Consider the following 19,048-nt stretch of genomic DNA (forward strand, 5'->3'; position numbering starts at 1 on the left):
TTTCCGCGATGGCCTTATCTTCTCTAAGTACCCCTTTAACCCCTCGATCATCTAACGGTCCAACTGACTCCCTCACAGGCTTTCTCCTTCGGATATATTTTTTTAAGTTTTTACTATGAGTTTTTGCCTCTACAGCCAACTTCTTTTCAAATTCTCTCTTAGCCTGTCTTATCAATGTCTTACATTTAACTTGCCAGCGCTTATGCTTTATCCTATTTTCTTCTGTTGGATCCTTCTTCCAATTTTTGAATGAAGAACTTTTGGCTAAAATAGCCTCTTTCACCTCACCTTTTTTTTTTTTAATTGTGTTTATTTCTCATTTTGAAAGTATAACAAGAACAACAATAAACTTTCCATGTATATAAACCATACAAAAAAATACATCCCTTCGAGAGTGAGCAGTACGGAGAACATTGTAATAAAGTCACCTCACCTCTTAACCATGCCGGTAATTGTTTTGCCTTCCTTCCATCATAAGAACTTAAGAATATGCCATACTGTTTCAGACCAAGGGTCCATCAAGCCCAGCATCCTGTTTCCAACAGTGGCCAATCCAGGCCATAAGAACCTGGCAAGTACCCAAAAACTAAGTCTATTTCATGTTACCATTGCTAGTAATAGCAGTGGCTATTATCTAAGTCAACTTAATTAATAGCAGGTAATGGACTTCTCCTCCAAGAACTTATCCAATCCTTTTTTTAAACACAGCTATACTAACTGAACTAACCACGTCCTCTGGCAACAAATTCCAGAGTTTAATTGTGCGTTGAGTGAAGAAGAACTTTCTCCAATTAAATTTAAATGTGCCACATGCTAACTTCATGGAGTTTTCTTAATGTATGGAATACATCTGGACTGTGCTTCTAGGATGGCATTTTTTAACAATGTCCACGTCTCTTGCACACTTTTTACCTTTGTAGCTGCTCCTTCAGTTTTTTCTAACTATTTTTCTCATTTTACCAAAGTTTTCCTTTTGAAAGTTTAGCACTAATGCCGTTGATTTGCTTACTGTCCCCCTTCCAGTCATTAATTCAAATTTGATCATATTATGATCACTATTGTCAAGCAGCCCCACCACCATTACCTCTCTCACCAAATCCTGTGCTCCACTGAGAATTAGATCTAAAATTGCTCCCTCTCTCGTCGGTTCCTGAACCAATTGCACCATAAAACTGTGATCCAGCATTGTGTGGATACTGTCTACAGGTCTGTTGGTAAGTAGCACTCTGTCTTGAAAAACATAATATCAAATTGGGGGCCTGGCAGGCCTCCTGCCCCCCTCCCCCAAGTATCATCAACCTGCTGACTCATTCCCCTCCCCCCAATCTCTTTATCATGTGCACCAGAAAGTAGATGGCATTGCACCAGCATTTGTTCTCCGCTTCCCTCCATCCCTGCCTCTCCAAAAAACATTGACATCTTCTAATGCCCCCCCCCCCCCACAAACCACCACTTCCTCCCTGGCACCCGATGCTATCCCACCCACTGACCCAATACCTTAACAAAAGGCCCACTAAAGGTACTGGGTGGGAGAGTGGCAGGTGCCAGGGGGAGAAGGGAGGAGGAAGGTGTAAACTATAGTCAGATAATTACTTATGTGGCTATAATGTAGCCAGATAAGTGGATGAATATGGCACATTAGTTGTTTAGAGTGATAACTTTAGAGTTGCCCTTCTAAATGGCATTTGATGATGGATGTAAGGATATTTAATGTAGTAGTATGGAGAAGGTGGGGTATAGTAAACGGACAAAATATGTACACAGCTGTCTCTGATACAGGCAAAACTCACATGCTTTCAATGTGTCCCACAGCAGGAGGACACCACACACAATAGTAGCTGTGACGTGTGTACAGTTCTGCTACATTGGAATACACTGAAAGCTGTAGCTACAATTATACTACTCCCTCACTCTATGTTTGCATTGCATAACTGAAGCTAGGACTATTTGGTCTCAGAAGACAGATACTGGAAATAATGTGTGAGTCCTACCACCCATTTGCCAAGGAATGCTGTTTTATCTTGGGCTGGCAAGTCATATTCAAGCTTTCAGCTGTGTTTACCTACAGCTCACCAGTGTGCATAATGTCACAGTGCTTCTTATTTTGCCATCTGGTGCAGCCATAGCTGAACTGTAGACTAAGCATATATTACTTTGGAAAAACATAAAACCTTTTGTCATGACAATATAGTTTTCTGAATCTAAATCTGAGAAAAGCATCATTAGGGGAGGGAGAGGACAGAAAGAAAAGCACCAATGGGGAAGGAATGTTGGTCCATCTCTAATGAAATTCCCTTGTAGGAGCTTACTTCTGGCTACAGCTTCGGCATGGCATGCTAACACCCTCACTCCATAGCCCACTGCCAGCCTGGTTCCTGTCTTATCCATCCACTTTTGATGGCCCTGCCTAAGATAATTCTCAGGAACTGTGGGAAAACCACATTATCCAAAAAATGTAGATATGCTGACACTAAATATCCTGTTTTCCAAGCTGTATTTTGAAGTTTTGAGGTCAAAATTACCAAGCACAAAATGGTTGTCTAAAAAAACTGCTGATGGCCATAATTTCTAAACAGAGAGTGATAATATGGTTTTTCTATGTACTATCATGTTTTTGATTCCCACTAATGGAAGAAACTGTTGGAAACATGTTTCATGTCACTTTGGTGGATTGGATTGAGTTATTACTGAACAGTTTTTAACTACTAGGGCCTCCTTAGCTTCTTGTTATTATTACCATTACTACTACTACTGTTTGTGTGAGCTGAGATGCTAAGTGCTTACAGCTCTGTTTTACCTTCTTCATAAAAGCATTGCTGTTTTACTGTTCGTGCAAAAAAAAACCTTCCTGGCTTTTTTTTTCCTTAAAAGGCATTCTCTTATTTCAGCAAACTCTGTTGTGCCACAAATCTTTATCAATGACATGCAAGAAAACTTATGTTTAATATGTTTATGTGAAAACTATTTTCAGGAACATTTTAGTTGAGAGTCCTGTAAAGCTTTCTAGGATATATTCATAAATATCACAGATACAAAATTTAGGCGCTCAACACTGGGCCTTGATAAGTGTACAAACTGAGCTCCCACTAGGACGCTCAGATAGTGTGCACAAATAAGTGTGTGCAAGTGTGCACACACAACTAAACGCCCCTTAGGCGCACCTATGCGCCCAACTAGGCACCTAACCAGATGCCCAACTAAGTGCCCAACCAGGCATACAACTTTGGCGCACAACCTGGATGCACTGCCGAGCACACCGCCGAGCGCACAAGCACAAACCAACGGAACTGAAGAGGGCAGTCTTGCGTTCATAAAAAACGCGCCAAAACGCCACTGCGGCCTACCACACAGAGAACAAGACAAACCTAAGAGCAGGGCCTAGCCAAAAATAAAAAGGCTGCTCAACCCGCCAAGTTGCCCATGTTCCCTAAGCTCCCTCCGGAGGCAGGAACGACTGTCAGATCGGCACGTCAAGCACGGAGACCGAGGGGGGGGGGGGGAGTGGAATCCCTTCTTAATTCCCCTTCCTCTCTCTTTTCTCTCCTTTTTAATTACCCCTTTACCTGAGCTCAACACTTCCCGGCTGAGTACAAGATTGATCTCCGGCTGCGGGGGGGGGGGGGGGGGAAGGGGAGAGAGGGGAAGGACCATCATCGCCGTGCTCGGCCCTCTGCACATGCTTGCCTTTCAGCTTTTTTTTTTTCTACAGCTAAGTCCACACTGGCTGAAAAACCAGCTACTGGACCACGGCTCTGATCTTAGGAAAGGATCCAAAGAAATCACCCCAAGGATTCTCAACTGAGGGAGGGGCAATAAGGTATCACCCAAGAAGATCAGGCTGATTAATTCTTCTAGTCTCCTTTGAAAAAGTCTTTTTTTTTTTTTAAAAGCAATTCCCAATAGGGAGATGCACCTTCACCATCTGCTGGACACGAAGAATACTGGCGGGCTGATGTCACTGCAGGGGTATATATCCCTTGATGTCAGCTTTGCTCTGTCTCCATCTGCTGGTAGAGGTGCATAACCCCCTGATTCTAGATTCACCTGTCTAAACGCTATATATCAGACTAGAGCCCCCTGCCTGCACCAGGCCAAGCCTCATCTTCCAATCAGACCCCAAGCTCTGGTCTGTCCTGCCTCAGCATCCTCTTTCTCACTCTTGGTCCAATGGATCTGTTTTTATTTCTGCAATAATCTTCTGCTTCCTCATTCTTCTTTCCTGTTTGCAGGTTTTCTAGACATCTAAGGATATAGTTAGAACTAGATCCCTCCTTTTCACCAAGCTCCAGTCAAGGACTCTCTTGTTATGCCTGTTGGCCTGTCTCTCCTCATTACTTTAAGTTGGCCAAACTTTATTCCTGCTCTCTAGTCCCTGGGTTAATGCTGTATTTCCAGCAGCAGCCAGTTGCCTCCCTGCCCTTTCCCCTACCTATCCTTATGTGGGGTATAAATACTTCATCATGCTACTATGTACCTTATATAAATTGGATTATTCTTTTTTGATAATCATTGTGATGACAATTTTCAAAGCCATTTAGCTGGGTTAATTGCTATTAACTGAGGCAAAATAGCTTGGCTGAAAATTGCCCTCTGCCCATCTTAAATTACATGTAGGCTTTCACAGTGCATGTACTTTTAGCCGGATTAAAAAGAGGAGTTCCCAGGAGCATGATTAGGTCAGGGGAGTAAAACAGCATGTGTGCTTGACATTTTCCAAAGTATTTGAGCTATTTTACCACCTCTCAGCCGCCTGCCCAAATTGCAGGTGGAAAGAACATGGGTGCTTTTAGAGTACTTACTCCACAGATGGTGATATTCAAAAGGGAACAGCATACTTTATTTTTCTTTGAAAAAGGATTGCAACATATGTAGGATAAAAGTGCCTGTGGACACTGCAAACATGTGCTATTCAAAATTGTCTCATATTGTTACTTTAATTATATGTGCAGAACAATATTGTTTTTAGCACCTGCATATGGACAGCACAATTCCTTGAACATCTAGAGAGACACGTTATTGAACAAGTACATATGTTTATTGTGCATTCTTTTTATGTTTTGATTACATTAACAGTGTGCAAAGCACTGCCTTTCTTTTTCCTTCTTTTATTTTCTGCTGCATATAGGTTACAAACTTGTTACTTCATTTTCTCTCGCTTTGAATATGCTAATATCTTTCTCCTCCTGCTCACTACAGTTATATCATATGGGAATGGATTAATTAGCCTTTTGTTCTAAGTTCAAATGCCATTATCTATATTGGTCTATCTTTTCCTAGTTCTTCTTTCTGTCAAGTTCTGCCAGAGCTTTTTTGGAAGAATCAAGTTTCTGCCATCCACGCATATGGTTTACACTGCAGCTTGATGAAGGACAGAATGGAAAACTACCAACAATATAACCCAAAATGCTAGATATCGACAGAACTGATTTAAGCTTTGCCAGCTGAAACATCCAAGGATTCCTCTGAAAAGCATTTTTGTTCCAAATTCCTTTATCAACCTCTAAGGAGCCTATTTACTAAAGATCATTAAATGCTAACTCAGGCATTATTGTTGAATGCACATTAACATGGCATTAATGCAATTATGTTAATGTGCAATTTTCAGCATTAACCCATATTTACGCGTTAAGGAGGCAATTTTTTAAGCATGCAAATTATTTGTAGACTTGTAGTTACTTGGTACGCATGGACTTTGCAGAGTTTCCCCTTGCATATCCAAGGGCTGACCAACACTGCAGCTACTTCCACAAGTGCAAAGTTGGCACCATAAAACAATCACAGGGATTTCAAAATGAAATCCTCATTTGTTGCTTGCCACCCCAAATCTTTCCAAGGCTGGTAAAAACAAAGCATGCATAGTTTTATCCACACAGCAGGAGGAAAATTTTCAGTCAACAGTTCTATCCAGGTTACCGCTTTAGTTAATTGGGTAAAATTATTTGAAAAATTATCCTCTAAATATTTAAGGGAGCTGCTAACATGCAAAATTATGCAAAGCAGATCATTTAAACATAGCATGGTTTCCTTTAATACATTAACTTGGTTAATGCTGCCATCAATACAAAACTTTAACTACACTTCTGAAGATATGGTTAAAGTGTTTGCCTTAAAAATAATAGATTTTGATATGTGGATTTGTCGAGCTTTTAACACATTATTAAAGTCTTTATGCTCCCTGTGTTGTCACTACAGTTTTAACAGGCCAATGCAATTATCATGGTGCTAATAAAATGTGCAATGGTTTTCGAGGCACAAGATTTTTTTTTAACTCCCGATGCAGTAAGCTAATGATATGCTAATGCATCAGCAGTTAAACAATACATAAAATCTGTAAAATGTGCATTTGGCATAGGTTAAACACACATTTTGACTAGGGAAGGGGGTGGAGGCATCCCTGTCAGGCTATCCAGGTAACTGTCGGCAGCCACCACCATCACTTACCTGGATAAATTCTGATTTATCTGTTTACCTGGCAGCAGGAAGCAGTCACCAGACAGACACATAAATCAGTACTTATATGGCTATCCGCTGTGGGTTGCCGTTACTTAGCTAGATAAGTACTTTATCTGGCTAAGTAGTAGCGAACCGCGCCAGATAGCCACTTAAGTATTGACTTATGTGGCTATCTGGCAGTTGCTTCCCACTGCCAGATAGACAGATAAATTAGTTATTATCCAGATAAATAGCAGGGGCTGTAGGCACTTAGCCAGAGAGTTTTTAAACTTTTTACAAACTTTTTAAATCTTTTTTTCGTAGCACCAGAAACTTAACTCCAGTTCTAACTAGAGGTTAAGCTTCTAATGCTAAAAAAGGTGCGCTAGCAACATTCAGTCTCTCTGCATCAGGATGGTAATGCTTAATACTCTCATTTGCATGGGATTTCCATGCGAAGGCGCTAAGCAGTACTTCCATTTGGAAACACACATTTTCTGCAAGTAAAACTCCTTGCTGCATTGACAGCAAGTTTTGCCCACAGAAACTGCATGCTGAAGTGCACGCAGAAAGGTGCTTTCAGCTGAACACACCTTTCCACATCGGCTTATAAATGCGCTGCACTAACATGCAGTAAATGTGCATTAACATGCACCTTTTATGCTCATTAGTAAACAGACCTCTTCCATGGCTCAGGATTGTTGCATAAAGTTTCAGGCCTCAGAAAAATTAAAGGAATCGAATCTACTTTTTTTCTGGCTGGACAGTTTCCTACTGCTCCATTTGGCTTTCCAATCAGTGGTATAACTCAATCAGAACTGACTTCCATTGGGCTACAGCATCTTGAGTCTTCATTTGCAACTATCCAGTTTTTTTCTCTTACTTTTATTTCACCATTCTCTTCTTTCCCATCCCATATCTAGCCTAAGCATTGCAATGGTATCCCTTGATCCTCTTCAGCTCGCTATGTGTGCATCCAAACTCTGGCCACTAGGTGTCATCACTGAGTGATGGCTGAGATTTCCTCCTTACCAGGTGGGGTGAACATTGCTTTCACAACATCCACAGTCCGGACAGGCCTGGAAAACAAGTCAGGCGGGAATCAAAATGGGTGTACTTTCTGATAGTTACTTGTTTTAATGCTGTAATCTGCCTAGAATGCTTTGTGTTGGCTTAGGTGGGATATAAAAACTTTTAAACAACTAAATAAAATTATAAATCGGGATTAAAAGCATACTCTGTTTTAATACTAGTTTTTTCTCCATGAGATAAATGTATACTAGCTTTATGCATAAGACAAATTTGCATATACTGGTGACCAGGAATAATGACATTTTTTCTCATACATATTCATTGTGGCTGTGGCTGAGAGATCTCCAGGACAGTTTGGGGATGTCATATCAATCTTGAAAGAGTTTAAATGCCTTGATGGCCGTATTTCTGGAGTTTGCGCAAGTTACTCAGTCCCAGACCAGCAAAGCACATTTGTACTCATAGGCAAGACCCACTGAATTCTTCATAAGTGCTCAGATCCACATCAGTGGTTGCATGCATTTCATGACCCTCTTGCAATGCAGAAACATTTGCTTTTTAAGAAGAATGTTCAGTTCTATTGGTCAGAAAAAAAATATTTCTTGCACTGCACTGATAAAAAGGGTGACGTATTGCTTTAAAACAAGTATTAAAAAATCCCCTCCAATATTATTCAGTTTATAATGTTATAGCAGATACATTAGAATATATGTTTGGTTTCACATAAATGATTACATATCATTAAAAAATCATATTTTAAGGTTTATTTCATTTAAACAATAAAGCTTCTATCTACTAACTAATTATCACAATAGCTTGATTAATGTGAAACCCAGATATCACTTTTGGAATGAACTTGGAGGGAATTTATAGAACCACCCTATTATGTAAAAACAGAAGGCATGGTGAATATGAAACTGAAGTCTGCTGGTTGCTAACTCTTTGTGCCAAAATGACAAGAGGCAGGTGGCAACTTGTAGACTAATCAATTTATTGTGGCATGACCTTTCGAGGACAGAGTCCATTTCGTCAGATCAATGAAGAGCATCCTACGAAGTGGACTCTGTATTACACTTCCTGTACTATACTTCATGCATCTGACAAAGTGGACTCTGACCTTGAAAGCGCATGCCTCAATAAATTGGTTAGTCTATAAGGTGTCACCCGCGTCTTGTCATTTTTGCCTCATCAGACTAACATGGCTATCCCTCTGAAGATTTGTGCCAAAGAAACAGCCATGAGAAACAATTTCAAGGTAAGGAACTTCAAGTCCACCAACTCGAGATTTTTGAAAGGAAGTTTCATGAGTTGAGCTGGGACTCTGTAAATGTAAACCCTCCACCATTGGGTAAACTGAGTTGAGGGGCCATATAATCCTCAGAATGCTATCAGCAACCCAGACCTCTACTTCTCTCTTGCCTTATATTAACTCCATTAACTCCTGAGGTGCCTGGGTTCACTGGCGGAGAGGCGGTATGAATCTCCAGGGCTCTCAGTGCGATGATGGGCATAGGTAACAGAGCTATTCATTATCCCCACAGTCTCAATACCTGATCAGTATATACTCACTATAAAGGAGTTCAAAGGCTGGAGGGAACCCAAAGCACTGCAAGGAGGCAATGATGTGCTCAACAGAAAAAAAAAAAAAGAATTTACTTCAGTTTAAAGAATAAAATTCAGGCCAATATTGCAAAAATCATAAACAGAATAAAAATTATAATTACAAAAGCCGCAAACTCTCTTTCCATGGTCTGAACTCTTCCAGCTCCTCTTTCTCTTACTGAATCAGTGCCCAGAAAACTTCTCCCTGTAAAAGGGTGGGGAAATACTCTTCTTCCTCTAGCATGTGCTAGAGGGGAACAATCACAACCCTCTAACTTCAAGCTGCATCAAAAATAGTCTTCAAATGGTATCTATCTCCACTGTTCGCTGGTCACAGGGTAGATCCCTTGGAACCTCTAGCCCTTTAAGCATGGGTGAGTTGGTCCTTGTGACAGGAACTGGTAAAAAGGTAGAAAAAGAATCTCCAACCTCTCAATAGCATCTAAAGAGTCTTCAATGGTGAACCATGAAGCCTGCCAGAAACCTCCTCTTCTCTCTTCCTCACACAAAGGAATTTAACTAGGAACCCCAAGGCTTTTCCTGATTATGCTCCAAAAGGAATATATATGCACACTTAACCACTCCCAAAAAAGGATGGTAAAAAGTATGGGGAGGAAACAAAAAATGCAAAACTCCAAAACAGGCAAGGAAAATAGTTAGGGAGTGGTAGCAAAACCCAGTCACATTAAGGTTCCAATGCACTGGAGATTTAACAGTTTGGAATGCCACAGTACTTTCATGAACCCTGAATCTAAAGTGTGGAGAGAGATTAGAGCCCCTTCCACTGTCGTGTGATATGCTGTAATGGAGATCACAGTGTGGATGTTGAATGCATAGTAGTCATCTACTTACTCCTTCCCAAAGAGGTGGAGGGTATTCTGATTTCTGCTAGGAAACCTTAAACTTGAACAACCTACAGTTTCAAAAGGAAGAGTTTCTCAACTTGATGTAGCACTAGTTGGCTGGATCCATTTTTCTGTGACTTGAGGGACTTGCTTCAGTATCTATTCTTTCTCTTGTCCTCAGGCTTTAGCACCTCATCAATCATTCATCTGAGGACAAGAAAAAGAATAGATACTGAAGCAAGTCCCTCAGGTCACAGAAAAATGGACCCAACCAGCTAGTGCTACATCAAGTGGAGAAACTCTTCCAAACAACTCTTGTAGATACCAGCCTTTTTTAAATTAACAAACACAGCTATTTAATCCAGACTCGCAATATCAATACTTGGAAAAAGAGAGAGAGATTTCAAAGTATGCAATACAGAAATTCAGATGAATATCACCAAGAAAGCAATCTAGAATATGGCTAACTTTAAATTTTTCAACTTAACTGGCCACAAGAACAGGAAGCCATCACAACACTGGATGCTCTTGGAGGACTCTGGGAGGCACCATTATGCAGAACAATTTCTTCCTTATTGGACAGAAGAGATTCTAATTTCCCTCTCTAGTCTTCAGGCTTAAGTAGGCAAATACATTTTTCACCAGCTCCTGTAGCTGGGGTCCCACTGACTGGGTGACTCTCTACACTGGAGTTGGAGGAGATACATCCTCATCAAAACCCCAGATTACCTCACCCTCACTATGGGCAGCCTGCCAAGCCAAGGAGGAATTCTGCACAGGGGCAGCTGCATCTGCTGTGGCAGTAGCTGGCTCCATGCTGGTTGTGTCAACTTCCATCGAATGGTGCCTTGGTCAAAGGACAGCACCAAGCTGCACCTCTTTCCACACCTTAGGGTCAATGGTGGGATTCTTGGGCTTATTCACCAAAGCATTCTTCTCTAATACAATCAACAGCACTTTGGCCACGCTGTGTATTGACTGTACCTTAAAATGTGAGCTCCAAATTGATGACACAGGCAGCGCTCTGATCGGCTCTGGGTACAGATAAAATAAATGGCTTGGCACCATGGGGATCTTCTGTACCAGAAAAGATGATGGTACCTGTGCTGATGAGCCTATTCTCACCTCAGTGTCTAGGAGGGGCCTGCTCTAGTGAAGCCCTATGCCAACAGCACTGATCTTTTCTTTAGTTCCAGGGGCGATGGCCCTGAAGGGGGTCCCTTATGTCATTTAGGCACTTTTCGGCGTGTCACCCAAAACCACAGAAAGATTGCCTCATGAGTTCCTTAGTCATTCTTCATCTGAGCTACTGAATGGATGTGTCCCAATCTCACTCAAAAGTTTTTTTGGCTTTAGAATTTTTGTAATGCCTTGTTGCTTCTTCTGGTTTTTTCTGCCATTTCCTTGTAGCCCCTCAATCAGAACTTTTAAATTCTAAAATAAATTAAAAATCCATCAGATGAATATGGAAAAATTCAAAGACAAGAAGTCCATGGTTAGTGGCTTCAAGGCCTGCATCTGTGGGCATTGGATGCCCATCATGGATACGCACTCCATCTGATATTTCTGCCTGGGCCCAGACCATGACTCCTCCATCTGCTACAGCTGTGGGTTGGATGTCCCCTAGTGAGCAATAACACGCACCTAGAAGATGGAGGCTAAGGAAGGCGCCAGCAAGTAAGAGCCTGAAGCCTCAGTACAAGGTTGAGGAGCCAGAGCCTTTCTGCATCCAGGATCAAGGCATCATCAGACTTGGAGCAGAAAAATGAGACTGGAATCTTCTACTTTCTCACTCCTGCAAACTTGGGAAAGCTTCCTCCCCCCCCTTCCCCTCTCCCCCATGACACCACTTCCCAGGTCTGTCTCAGGGCAGAGGTTGAGTGTTGTGTGCAAGTCTGTAGTTCTGGGTTAAGTGCGGGCATAAGAACATGCCATACTGGGTCAGACCAAGGATCCATCAAGCCCAGTATCCTGTTTCCAACAGTGGTAAATCCAGTTCAAAGTACCTGGCAAGATCCAAAACAGTAAATAGATCCTATGTTGCTATTGCAAAGGGACAATAGTCACTTTTCCCAAGTCTGTCTAGATAAAGCAGAGTTGCTTACCTATAACAGGTGCTCTCCAAGGACAACAGGATGTTAGTCCTCACACATAGGTGACATCATCAGATGGAGCCCGGCATGGAAAACTTCTGTCAAAGTTTTCAGAACTTTGACTTGGCATACTGAGCATACCCAGCATGCCCTATACCACGCATCTATACAGGGTCCCTCTTCAGTCTTATAACATAGAATTATAACTAAAATAAAAAATAGGAGAAACCCAACTCTGCGGGGTGGTGGGTGGGTTTTGTGAGGATTAGCATCCTGCTGTTCTTGGAGAGGACTAGCATCCTGCTGTCCCTGTTACAGGTAAGCAACTCTGCTTTCTCCAAGGACAAGCAGGATGATAGTACTCACACATGGGTGAATCTCTAGCTACAGGCTGCTCCCCAAAACAAAAGGAGACTAACAGACACCAACTAAGTGCCATTGGGCACAACAACAGTGCTGTTGGTAATAGAGGGGGAGACAGCCTGAACCCAAATAATGGGCCCTAAAAAGGGAGAGTTTAGTTCTACACCTCAGAGAGATTACGGAGGACAGACTGGCCGAACCTACTGTCATGTTGGCCATCCCTATCCAGACAATAGTGAGATGCGAATGTGTGGAGAGAACTGAACATTGCAGCCTTGCAGATCTCCTCCATGGGAACTGCTCGGAAGTGGGCCACTGATGTTGCCATGACTCTGACAGAATGAGGCTTGACATCACCCTCAAGATGCAGTCCCGCCTGGGCATAAGAGAAGGACATACAATCTGCTAGCCAACTGGATAGTGTCTGTTTGGCAATGGCAACTCCCAACCTATTCTTATCAAAAGAAATAAAAAAATCGGGTGGACTTTCTTTGGGCTTTTGTCTGCTCCAGAGAGAAGGCTAAAGCTTGCTCACAGTCCAAACCATGCAGTGCTCGTTCGCCTGGGTGCGAATGGGGCCTGGGAAAGAAAGTTGGCAGGACGATAGACTATTTAAGATGGAAGTCCGTCAGCACCTTAGACAGGAACTTAGGGTGTGTGCGCAAGACCACCCTGTCATGATAAAATTTAGTATAAGGTGAATAAGTCACTAAGGCCTGGAGCTCATTGACCCTGAGCACTGAAGTGACCACCACAAAAAATATGACCTTCCAGGTCAGGTACTTCAGGTCACAGGTATGCAGTGACACAAAAGGAACTTTTATCAACCAAACTAGTACCATGTTGAGGTCCTAAGACACAGTGGGAGGCCTTAGGGAAGACTTCAACGGAAGCAGGCTCAGTATAAAACATACAACTATAGGCTGTACAGAGATGGGTGTATCATCTACACCATTTATTTATTTTATTTATTTAGAGTTTTTCTATACCGGCATTCGTGATTAAAAATCACATCATGCCGGTTTACATATAACAGGGGGTGTGAACACAGAAATGGAACATTAACAAGTGCAAAGAGTTTGTAAAGTTACATTACAACAAGGTTCATATAACTGGGTAGAGAATTAGAGTAAGATAACTGAGCAGTTAGGATTAACTATTTACATTATATTGTGCAGTCTCTTATAAGATGTTGCTGTCATTCAATTGGGATCAGGAAAGGCTTGCTTAAATAGCCAAGTCTTAAGCCTACATACCACCATGGTGGTATGTGCCAACTGCACTTAAATGGACCCTAATGGAGTTGGTTTTCAAGCCAGCCTCTGATAGGTGTAGAAGGTAATCAAGTAGTTTTTGTGTGGGACAGGAGAATGGATCTACAGCCTTCTGTGCACACCACACAGAAAACCTCCTCCACTTCAGTCCGTAGAAACTTCTAGTGGAAGGCTTTCTAGAAGCCACTAGGCCCCAAGTCACATCGTCTGAGAGATCAAGTGATGACAGAATTAACCTCTCAACATCCAGGCTGTGAGCGACAGGGCCTGGAGATTAGGATGCCGCAACCTCCACCGATCCTGCATAGTGAGATCTGAGGAAGTCCCCAGATTGATTGGTTTCCAGATGGATAACTCCCATAGGAGTGGAAACCAGACCTATCTCGGCCAGTGAGGGTCTATGAGGATCATAATCCCTCTGTCCTCGTAAAGCTTCAAGAGAGTCTTTGCCAGCAAAAGAATTGGAGGATACGCATACTGAAGAACCTTGCCCCAATGATGGACAAGGGCGTCAGAGGCTGGTTTGCCATCCATCCATACAGGGAGCAGAACCGAGTTACCTTCCTATTCAGGGTGGCCGAACAGATCTATGTCTGGGTTTCCCCAGAGGCAGAAGGTCTGATTCACCACCTCCTGTTTCAGGGACCATTCATGGGGTCTGAAGGCATGACTTAGTGTGTCTGCCACCATCTTCTCCATACCTGCCAGATACGTTGCCTTGAGTACCATCCCATGGGACAGGGCCCATGACCAAATCTGGACTGCTTCTTGACACAGGAGGTACGATCCCAGACTTCCCTGCTTGTTGACATTCAACATTGCTACCTGGTTGTCTGTTTGGATCAAGATAACTTTGTTGGACAGCCGATCTCTGAAAGCCCATAGCACATACCTGATCACCCAAAGCTCCAGGAAGTTGATCTGTGAAAAGCTTTCCTGAGCAGACCAGATGCCCTGGGTGTGAAGCCCCCCTACATGAGCTCCCCAGCCCAGGCTGGATGCATCTATGGTTAGGACAATTTGTATAGGAGGACTCTGGAAAGAGATCCCCCGTTCCAGATTGGAGAATATCCACCACCAGCACAGAGAGTCCCAAAGAGATAGGGGTGACTCGGATGCAAGCCTGCAGGCTCTGCATGGCCTGGCACCACTGCAACCTCAGGGTTCATTGGGCTATGCACATGTGTAAACGTGTGAAGGGAGTGGTATGGACAATTGTGGTCATGTGGCCCAACAACCTCAACATTTATTTTATTTATTTATTTATTTATTTGTAGTTTTTATATACCGACATTTGTTTAGTAACATCACCGGACCGCGGAGTCCAGTTTACTGCCCGATTCTGGAGGTCCTTCTGCAAAAAGTTCAATGTGTCTTTAGACTTCACCTCTGCTTATCACCCCCAAGCCAATGGGCAAGCAGAGAGAACTAACAGGACTTTTAAACAATTTCTTCGGACCTACATTAACCTCCGGCAGAATGATTGGACCAACCTCCTTCCCTGGGCTGAGTTCGCCTTGAATTCACATCCGTCCTCATCCACCAGTTCATCACCTTTCCAGGTGGTCTATGGACGTCAGCCACTGCTGCCACTACCGCTTCCGTTATCTGTTCCCTCACCAGTGGCCCAGGTGACCTCCCAGGAGTTGCATCGACTCTGGAACAGCACGAAGCAGTTGCTACAGCAAGCAGCCCAAAGGGCTAAAATGTTCTTTGATGGACCTCCCCAGTTTAAACCAGCGACAAGGTGACTCAGCACCTGGTTTATCTGACTCAAACTGCCTTCGGCTCGCTTTGCTCCCAGGGACAGTGGACCCTTGACTTACGAACTCAATTCATTCGCAATGGCTGGTTGTAACTCAAGTTGGTTGTAAGTCAGGACTATTTTTCCCATAAGAAATAATGGAAATACCCATAATGCGTTCCGAACCTCCCAAAGCACCCCTTACCTAACCTTTTCATAATAAAAAAGGGTTGAACAATATGTCTAATTTACCAGTGACACCAATAAATTTCCTAGTGTACTCACCAAAAAGTTATAAAATGTGCCTAGCCTTCCAGAAACAACAATTTCATATTGTACTCACCATTCAAGTTGACATCTTTAGCTTGCAGGAAGGGAGGAGGGGGAGGATTCCCCCCTCCCCACCCTCTCAGAGCACATCTCTGGCCCCCAAACACTCATTTCCCCCTCCCAGCATACTTATTTCTCCCCTCCTGATACCTTGCTGTAGTCAGCTGACTGCTCCTTTCTGTTGCTGCACAGAAGCTTCCTTGGTCACCAGTGATGCTGTTGCTTGCTGCAGTGCCGTGCTGGGTCTGCCTACGTGCTCCTGTGAACATTTGCAGCTCTGAGTGCGTCTGAGATGGACAGGCCTCATCGGCAGCAACAGCATCCAATCACTGCAACAGCAGAGCAGAAGTCCCACCCACCAAGCCCAAAAAAACACGATTGACAGTAAAAATGCCCAATTAGAAACAACCACATGCACAAGTGGATACACATGGCTTTGGCCGGTTGTAAATCGAGACTTTGCTTGTAGCTCAAAACTAAAATTTTGGTTGTAACCCAAATTATTCATATGTCAGGCCAATTGTAACTCAAGGGTCCACTGTACATTGTTCCCTTTCTGGTGCTCCGCCGTTTGGGTCCAGTCACCTGTAAACTCCAGCTACCCTCCTCTCTCAAGATCCACGACGCCTTCCACATATCACTATTAAAACCCTTGATATTGTCTGGCTTCTCCAAAAAAACACCGGATCCTCAACCACTGTCTTCTGAAGTGGGCGTGACATACCAAGTCCAAGACGTCCTTCATGTGAGGAAACGTGGAAAGAAGTGGGAGTACCTCCTGTCTTGGGAGGGCTTCGGGCCAGAAGACGGAGCCTGCCACCAATATCCTTGATAAGGATCTCATCAGGCAATTCCATGCCACACATCTTTTTAAACCCAAACCCCCGGGGGCAGGGCCTTAGGAAGGGGGGTATTGTTATGACCGTCGGCTGCGACCGCCTGCGGCCAACCCAACTCACGTCAGATCATGCCCTGATCTTCACTCCCGGAAAGCTCGCGACTGTGGCTTCCCATTACCGCCACGTTCCTCCTGGCTTTCGGGACTCCACGTGGCGGCTGGGATGGGGCCGACCTACACTCTGACTCCGGGCCTCCCTAGGCACGTGTGTGCCACCGGGCCTCCCTTTAAAGGCCCTGTGGTGGGAACTCCAGGGGCATCCCCGGCTGATGACATCACAAGTGTGAGATATTTAAGCACCTCCTTTGCCCTAAGCTAACCGACTTGGTAATGAGTTCCCTGAGCTCCTGTGGTGCTTGTACCCGTTCTCTGGACCTGCAGTTCCTGCCTTGGAGATTGTGAAGGAGTGTGTATGTGTGTGTGAGAGATTGGGAGTTGGTGTATGTGAAAAAGGGACCGTGTGTATATGAGGGTGCTTGTTTGTGAGAGAGGGAGGTTGTGTAAGGGTGCTTGCTTGTGAGAGAGGGAGCCTATGTGTAGGGGGGGGGGAGTGAGTGAGAGAGGGAGACAGTGGGCAGGGGTGTGTGAGAGACTTAGGTAGCCTGTGTGAGGGTGTATGCATGAGAGAGAAAGAGAGCCTGTGTGGGTGTGTTTGCAAGACAGCAAGGGAACCTGTATGAGGGTGTGTGTGTGTGTGTGTGTGCGCGCGCATGAGGGAGCCTGTATGAGAATGTGTGTGAGAGAGAGAGAGAGGGGGGGAGTCTGTATGAGGATGTGAATAAGAGAGACAGCATAAGGAGCCTGTATGAGAAGATGCGTGTATGCGAGAGAGGGGGGAAAGCCTATAGGAGGTGGTGCCTACGTATACTAGAGAGAGGGAGCTTGTGTTTGAGAGAGTGGGACAGAGGGAGCCCGTGTGAGGGGCAGTATTGAGAGAGGGTTCAAACTCTGGGAGTGGAGATAGTGTGAAAAGGATTGAGCCTAGAGGGGGAGGGGAGATAGCTGTTAGGTGGTGGAGTTGGGGCCTGAGAGGCAAAGTGAAAGGAGACTGGCCAGGGGAGTAGGGTGAGAGGGTGGAAGAGACACTCTTAGAGTGAACTTCTAGGAAAATTCTGCTCAAAATATTTAAAACTCTGCATCTTTAATGTTTTTCTTCATTACATTTTAAATTAATTACTTGACTGTCATATATATTGTTTTATGTTGACCAACATAAAGTTTGCAGAATTTTAAGTTTTTGTGTGCCTTAGTTTAAAATTTTTTGAGCAGAAGTCTCCCAGGAGTATATTTCAAATCATGAAAAGAGTCCCCCCTCCCTGCTCAGGAAACTCCCTCAGTCCTCTTGATAATTTGAAATTTTCGTTTCCCTCCTCTCCATTAGAGGATGGGCCATGTCATCACAGGATCAGAAGCACCTGATTCCATCCCCTCCCCTCATGAGCTGCTCACAAATTTGTAGAGGGAATCCCAGAAGTAATTTTCTAAACAGAAAAGTACCGGTTGGGGCCAGTGACAGCCTCTACTTTTCACTGTAGTTGCAATATGAAAAAAGAAACAAGTTCGAAAAATTTCCAGGTTGGCAACAAAAGGTTCCAGTTCGGTGATCTGACCAAAAATCATCACTAGGGAACCCTCGACTCCCTTGCAACCAGTTAGCCTGGGCAATGGGCCTGACTAACAGCTGACAGATACTCTCAGCTACTGCTGGCAAAGGCAACTGGTCCTTTCCTGCTGACATCTATCCCATTGCTATGTTCCTTAACCCACTTGCACCGCATAGGTCCTCCACTCTTACGTGCACTGCTTGCCTAAGAAGGGAAGTGATAGTAGAACCCTGTTTGAAAATAATAGAGTGTGTGTGTCGGTGGGGGTCATTTTTGAGTGAGCAACACTAACTTCTCCGGTGCGGGCAGAACTTTACATTGTCTACTGCAGGAACAATATGAAATCCACCTAAATAAGATAAGAAGGAAAACCACAGACGCAGCACGCATCACCTTGCCGGCTCGTAAGATCCAAGACGTCGCGTCGCGCTAGCACCGCCCATTGAAACGTAAGCACCAGATTCGACCCGCGTACCAATCGGCTGTGGTGTTATTGCCCTGTCAATCTGCACACCGAGGGAGTGTCATGGCGGCCTGCAGAGCCCGTAGTATGAGGGTGCTGGAGGCCGGTCGCTTACGTTCGTTGGTTTCGTTATGTGGCGGTATGGGGTGCCGGACCGGCCTGAGCGCCAGATTTTTGCGGGGACCGTTAAGTCGCATGCAACACGGAGACGGGGGCTGCAGTAGCACTCGGAGGGTGTGCGTGGACGTGGGTAGCAGGTAAGTAAAGGTTTCTTTTCTGTTATTTCTCCAGTACGGAGGTCTAATTTATTAGGCATACTCGCAGAAGTGATGTGACAGCAGGCATTTTCTAATAACTGGCCTGTATTA

The 19,048-nt window shown here is 44.0% G+C and overlaps 1 protein-coding gene across 1 annotated transcript in view; it reads left to right on the forward strand.

The window, feature by feature from the left end:
• Positions 1 to 18,661: 18,661 nt before the first annotated feature.
• The window catches only part of PNPT1 (polyribonucleotide nucleotidyltransferase 1), a 217,967-nt gene continuing 217,580 nt past the window's right edge, over positions 18,662 to 19,048 (forward strand). Inside the window, exon 1 of the mRNA XM_029593742.1 lies at positions 18,662 to 18,937. Within this exon, the coding sequence (XP_029449602.1) occupies positions 18,744 to 18,937 (194 nt within the window). The 5' untranslated portion in view covers positions 18,662 to 18,743. The remainder of the gene's footprint in view (positions 18,938 to 19,048) is intronic.

This window comes from Rhinatrema bivittatum, chromosome 3 (assembly GCF_901001135.1).
Source record: "Rhinatrema bivittatum chromosome 3, aRhiBiv1.1, whole genome shotgun sequence".
Taxonomy (NCBI): Eukaryota; Metazoa; Chordata; class Amphibia; order Gymnophiona; family Rhinatrematidae; genus Rhinatrema; species Rhinatrema bivittatum.